The sequence below is a fragment of the Corvus kubaryi genome, unplaced genomic scaffold, assembly GCF_017639235.1.
Source record: "Corvus kubaryi isolate FWS band 111438036 unplaced genomic scaffold, C.kubaryi_AGA036_p1.0 66, whole genome shotgun sequence".
NCBI classification, from domain to species: domain Eukaryota; kingdom Metazoa; phylum Chordata; class Aves; order Passeriformes; family Corvidae; genus Corvus; species Corvus kubaryi.
The window spans coordinates 35,548,828-35,555,506 of NW_024582054.1; the positions used below are offsets into that span (position 1 = coordinate 35,548,828).

Here is a 6,679-nt window from a genome sequence, read left to right on the forward strand (position 1 = left end):
TGCGGGCGGACCGGGGCGCGGATGCGGTGGCGGAGAAGCGGAGAGCGGCGGCGCGCGAGCCGCGGGGACGAAGCTGAAGCGAAACCGCCGGGGAAGCGAAAACCGCGGCGTCCCTCCCGCGCGGTGCGCGGTGTGGTACCGCCCGGGCAGCGGCGGGTGTGGGTGTGCGCGGCCGCACGGCCGTTGATTGGCGGGGCGCGCGGGGCGGAGCGGCCGGAAGTGACGTCGCGGGCGGTGGCGGAGCGGCGGAACGAGGCGGCGGCGCGGCCGGGCCGGGCCCGGGGCACCCCGGCACAGGTGGGAGCGGGGACACCGGGACACAGCGGCAGCGCCGCGTCCCCGGGAGGGGTGTGGATGCAGCCGGAGCGGCTGCCGGTACGCGGGGGGCCAGCCAGGCACGGGGAGACCCCCCGTGTGAGCGGAGAGTGGCGGAGCCGCAGAGACCCGGAGTGGTTTGGGCTGGAAGGGAGCCCGGGCAGGGACAGCGTTCACAGAGCAGGGTGCTCCGAGCCCCGTCCCCCGCCGGGACCGGCCGTGCCCCTGGCGGAGCTCGGGCAGCGGCGTTGGGCACGGCCGCCGGGGCAGCAGGAATCCCGTACGCGGGTCGGTCCTGCTGGCGATTTTCCTTCTCGCCCGGGCCGGGTGCTCGGGGCTGGCGCTGTGTGGGCATTCCCAGAGCCAGCCCAGCGGCTGCTCTGCCCCGAGCCTTGCGCGTCGCAGCTCCGGTTCGCTCTCGGGGCCGGGGAGCGCCCGCAGCCCTTCCCGCTGCTGCTGCCCCGCGCCGGAGCCGCTGCGCTCCCGGCTCACGCTGCTGCTCTGCGCGCCCAAATGCCTCCGCTCAGGTGCTTCCTCTGCTGCTTAACCTCTTAACTTACAGTACCTGCTGCTGCTCGAGGTATGGTTGAAAGGCTGAAAGGATCTGATCCCCCGGAGGTGTCCGTTTGATGTGTGCCGTGAGCACAGACCGCTGGGCTGGGATGCAGTTGCAGGGCTGCTTCACGTTCCAGCTGCTGATCGCTTGCTGGACATTCAAATAAATAACAGCGAATCCATGGTATGGGCGAGCCTGGCTGTGCAGGGAGTGTGAGAGGTTCTACCAGGGTGGTGCATCAAGCTTTATTGCTGCCAAATAACTTAAATATGGTTATTTTTAGGTGTTTGGGCAGGTTTTGCAGCTGAGCTGTGACCATTCCTTTTTTCATGTGGTGCTTTCCTTCCTGTGTTTCCTAATTTCTGTGTGTTTGTTGTGTTTCTGAACACAAACACAAAAGGGGAATAAAGGGGTTTTGTTACTGGACAGTTTTTTTATCATTTTAAATTTTTAATTTTTCCGTGTATAATTTGTGCTGCACATTTGTGACAGGGAGAATAATGTTGTCTATGATCTTGCCTTTTGCAGATGTGCTTAAATTAGCTTCCTTCAGTTATTTTTTCCAGTACAGAGTGATAATAGGAGAACTTATTTATCTCTTCATGGGTAAGAGGTTTTCCAGCCCCAGCTGGGAGCCTTCCCTTCCCTGTCACTGCTATTGTGTTCTGTATTTAAACGTTGGCAACCCGTTTGATTATTTCAAATTAAGCACTTTTAAGTGGGCTCCCCTGCAAGCAAGGTGTCAGTTAGGGAGCTGTACAAATGATGAACTTATTATTAAGATAAAAGAAGCGAGATCCTGAAGATCATTCAGCGAATCAAAAGCAGCTCAGCTCAGGAGTGGGGTGGTTGCGGTGTTCCCTGCAGAACAATGGGATTCTTTCCTCGTGGCCCTGGATCCTGACACGTTCCTACCCTCCACCTCTCACCAGTGCAGTGCTGGGGGCTGAATAAAGAGCTGCTGCACCCTGGGAATGTTCATGGAGCTGAAATTAGAGCAGGTATCCGAGTGCTCCAGTGTCACGATGCACGCGGGAACTTTGGGGAAGAGGAGTTTTGTGGATCTGTGGAGGAGTGAGGATCCTCCCCTCTGCACTCCAGGGGAGCGTGGGCAGCTGGCAGCGCTGGGGAGGTGCTGAGAATTCCAGGGTGCTCAGCCTGTCCTCCTGGGCCCTGCTCACCTGGGCAGCCCTGAGCTCTCCAGAGGCTGAGACCATCCCAGCAGGGATTTCCTGTCATGGTGGCAGCCCCAGGGTGAGGGGAGGTGAGGATCAGATCTCCCCCTTCTCCCGTGCTCCTCTGTGCATCCACAGCACGGGAATCTGCTCCAGCCCTGCTGGCTCTGCGGGGATGGTTTGCAGAGGGAAGGCAGGGAATGGGAATGGGAATGGGAAGCTGCTCCCTGCCAGAGCCTGGCCAGAGAAAGGCACAGCAGGACTGGGCTGCTCCCCAGGAGCACTAAGTAGGCAGGAATTGAACTGAACAAAAGGAGTTTGAGAACTTTTAAAACTTTGTCTCAAACCAGTGGTATTCTTTAGTTATTTCTGTTTATTTTTATTTCAGTCACTGCTCAGTTCTAGTGAATCCCTGATGTAGAATCACAGAATATCCTGAATGGGAAGGGATCCACAGGAATCATCGATCCAGCTCCTGTGTCTGCACAGACAGCCCAACAACCAGATCAGAGATATTTTACTCCAGAGCAAAAAAGAAAAGATGATTGTGTGTTTTTTTTAATTCAGAGTCGAATCTAGCATAGACTGTTAATGAACACTTGAAGTCCTGGGTTTAAGTTGCATGAAAAAGTGCAGCCTGTGAGGGTTGAAAGGGGAGCTGGGAAGTAACAAACCTTAATAAGATAAAAGCCAAAATGGAAAAATACCTTTTAACTGTTACGTGTGGCATGTCTCAGTAACATAAATGTGAAGTGACACATCCCAAACTGTGTTTCCCAGATGGACCCGTCGTCCCCGCCCTTCCTGCTGGCCAAGCTGACCCCGCTGCACTCGGAGCAGCTCCTGCAGGGCCTCAACCTCCTGCGGCAGCACCAGGAGCTCTGCGACATCGTGCTGCGCGTGGGCGAGGCCAAGATCCACGCGCACAAGGTGGTGCTGGCCAGCATCAGCCCCTACTTCAAGGCCATGTTCACCGGGAACCTGTCAGAGAAGGAGAACGCCGAGGTGGAGTTCCAGTGCGTGGACGAGGCGGCGCTGCAGGCCATTGTGGAGTACGCCTACACCGGCACCGTCTTCATCTCGCAGGACACCGTGGAGTCGCTGCTGCCCGCCGCCAACCTGCTGCAGGTCAAGCTGGTGGTGAAGGAGTGCTGCGCCTTCCTGGAGAGCCAGCTGGACCCCGGCAACTGCATCGGCATCTCGCGCTTCGCCGAGACCTACGGCTGCCATGAGCTGTACCTGGCGGCCAACAAGTTCATCTGCCAGAACTTCGAGGACGTGTGCCAGACCGAGGAGTTCTTCGAGCTGACGCACTCGGAGCTGGACGAGATCGTGTCCAACGACTGCCTGAACGTGGTGACGGAGGAGACGGTGTTCTACGCGCTGGAGTCCTGGATCAAGTACGACGTGCAGGAGCGGCAGAAGTACCTGGCGCAGCTGCTGCACTGCGTGCGCCTGCCCCTGCTCAGCGTCAAGTTCCTCACGCGGCTCTACGAGGCCAACCACCTGATCCGGGACGACCACACCTGCAAGCACCTGCTCAACGAGGCCCTCAAGTACCACTTCATGCCCGAGCACAGACTGTCCCACCAGACCATGCTGCTGACACGGCCCCGCTGCGCGCCCAAGGTGCTCTGCGCCGTGGGGGGCAAGGCCGGGCTCTTCGCCTGCCTGGAGAGGTGAGGAATGGCCCAGGGGGCAGTGGGACGCAGGCACTGGGGGCTTGGATCCCCCCAGTCACTGAGCTTGGAAGAGACCTGTGAGTCCCACCAGAGTCTGCGAGGTGTAGTTGCTGCTGTCCCTCATAAAACCTCTTCAGTAGGTTTTTATTGGCAAGGACGAGCCCCAAATTCAAAATGCTTAAATGCTTTTTTGTTTCATGAGTAATTTGCAATGTGAGGGGGTTTTGTTTGTGCCAGACGTTTGTTTGTGCAAACAAAAAGCTCTGAAATAATTTTCCTTCTGCTGATTGAGTTAATAACGTGGCTAATTAAAGTTTGTGCAGTTCTTAGTCTTCCCTCCAGGTATTTTTGTTTTACTTAATTTTCCTCCGATTTATTACTGTTTCAAACAAGTCATAAAGATTAACTCAATATATGACAAATATGCTTCCTGATAATTCAAAAGTCCTTGGAATTAAAACAGACTTAATCACAGTAGAGTGAAGAAGAAAGGAGGCTCAAGGGGGACTGTTCCCTCCAACTCCCTGACAGGAGGGGGCAGCCGGGGGGGTCGGGCTCTGCTGCCAGGGAACAGGGACAGGAGGAGAGGGAACGGCCTCAGGCTGGGCCAGGGCAGGCTCAGGGTGGACAGCAGCAGGAATTTCCCCATGGAAAGGGTGCTCAGGCCTTGGCAGGGGCTGCCCAGGGAGCTTTGGAGTGCCCATCCCTGGAGGTGTCCCAGGAATTCCTGGAGGTGGCACTCAGAGCTCTGGGCTGGGACAAGGTGGGCATCGGGCACAGCTGGGACTGGATGGGCTGGGAGGTCTTTTCCAAACTCAATGATCCTGGGATTCCATGAAGGAGTTCTGGATCATGATGTGACCGTGGCTTTAAGCCCAGCTGCCGAGCAGGTGTCTGTGCTGGCAGGAGCGGGTGAGTTCTGACCCCTCCTCCTTCACCTGCATTCCAGAATGAACCTCCTCAGTTCCTGGACAGCATCCCTGAGGCTCATCCTGGGAGCAGAAGGAACCAAAGAGAGAGACAAACAACTTTGTGCCCCAAGATGGTGTGGCTGGGTTTGCTTAGAACGTGGGATTAACATTCCCAGAGCTGGTGGTTAAGCTGTGGGGAGGCTGTTTATATACACGTGTACATGTATAGACATACATACATACAGACATTTATACATACACAGAAAGAGCTTTGATGTTGTGTGCCCTTATCAGCCCCAGGAACGTTCCCTGTGCCCAGCCAGACTGCCTGAACTGGTTCCACAGCTGGGTTCTGGATAATATTCTGGGATATTCTTTTCTGGGACAGTTCTGTGCTTGCAGAAAGAAACACATTTAAAAAGCTGGGAAGAGCTGCTTGTTCTTTTCCCTGTGTTCAGAGATGTCAAAATCATTTAAAGTTTATTTTCCCAATGATAGTCACTGATATTAAACCAGGTGTTGGGGCTGGGAATTGTTTGGTTTATAGCCTTAAAAAATGAAGGGGGTTTGTGCTTCATAAGAAGTGTTTGAGTGAATGAAGTTATTCTCTGATATTCTTCAGCTCTGCTTCTTTCCCACCTTCTTCAATGATTATAAAAATGTAGTCTACCAATATAATTTGGATTATTTTAAATTTTTTGGTGCTTCATAATAACAAAATTACATAGAATATATTTAATCTCTATTCTCTGGTGTTTCAGCAGCTCCTGGTTCTGGGCTCTTAGTGCCTGTCAGCTCTCCAGGGGCCTCATGCTCCTGTATGGTTTTTGAACAGATCATGTTTCCTCTGTACCAGATAGCCTCTTAATTATTTAGGTAATTTATTAATTAAACTATTCAGGTGGATTGGTTAGACTTTATATGGGGCAAGCTAGGCCAACCGTGTTCTCACACGGAGTGTAATTAAAAGAAAATGCTATTTTAAGATTTAAATGTAAGATTTAAATGTAAGATTTCAAGTGCTGTTTAAAAGAAATAAGCCGTTTTAAGGACAGATTTTTCAGGTTAGTTTGTGCTACACTGACATTCTGTTTAATTATAAAAAACTATAAATTATAGAGTGCATGTAAAACACGTATTTATACACTCCAAGTTGTAGTTTCTAAATGTATATTTTTAAGTATAGGTATCTTGTGCTTCCCTCTCTCTAATTTGCTTTTCTCTCTCCCGTTTCTGTGGCTGGTTTTTTTTTTTTGTGTTTACTCTTCTCCTCCCTTTGGGTCATGTTTGCAGCTGGTTCCTATTTTGGTTCCTGTTTTGGTTCCTGTTTTGGTTCACGTTTTGCTCAGCTGCTCCTTGCTCTTCCCTTCCAGCATGGAGATGTATTTCCCCCAGAACGACTCGTGGATCGGCCTGGCCCCTCTCAGCATCCCCCGCTACGAGTTCGGGATCTGCGTGCTGGAGCAGAAGATCTACGTGGTGGGCGGCATCGCCACGCACGTGTGCCAGGGCATCAGCTACAGGAAGCACGAGAGCTCCGTGGAGTGCTGGGACCCCGACACCAACACGTGGAGCTCCCTGGAGAGGATGTTCGAGAGCCGCAGCACGCTGGGCGTGGCCGTGCTGGCCGGGGAGCTGTACGCCCTGGGCGGCTACGACGGCCAGTCCTACCTGAGGAGCGTGGAGAAGTACATCCCCAAGGTCAAGGAGTGGCAGCTGGTGGCCCCCATGAGCAGGACACGGAGCTGCTTCGCTGCTGCCGTGCTGGACGGGATGATTTATGCCATCGGGGGGTATGGACCTGCCCACATGAACAGGTACGTGCTGGGGGGGTCCCTGTGCCCACCTGGGCACCAGCAAACCCCCCTGGGCAGCCTCATTAATCCCTGTGCCCATCAGCCCTTTCCCTCTGTATTCCTCTGTGGTAATTCTGCCTGGCAGCACCAGCTGTGCCTGTGACACCCCTGCAGTGAATCCCCATCCCTGAGATCCTGGGATCACCCCTGCAGTGAATCCCCATCCCTGAGATCCCGGGATCAC

The 6,679-nt window shown here is 53.9% G+C and overlaps 1 protein-coding gene across 2 annotated transcripts in view; it reads left to right on the forward strand.

The window, feature by feature from the left end:
* Positions 1-195: 195 nt before the first annotated feature.
* The window catches only part of KLHL28 (kelch like family member 28), an 8,267-nt gene continuing 1,783 nt past the window's right edge, over positions 196-6,679 (forward strand). The window contains exons 1-3 of one of the 2 annotated variants that reach the window (XM_042047767.1): positions 196-297; positions 2,827-3,725; positions 6,013-6,456. In XM_042047767.1, coding sequence (XP_041903701.1) covers positions 2,827-3,725; positions 6,013-6,456 — 1,343 coding nt within the window. In that variant the 5' untranslated portion in view covers positions 196-297. Of the gene's footprint in view, positions 298-352; positions 376-2,826; positions 3,726-6,012; positions 6,457-6,679 lie in introns of those variants that run through there. The other variant, XM_042047768.1, reaches the window with a different exon arrangement.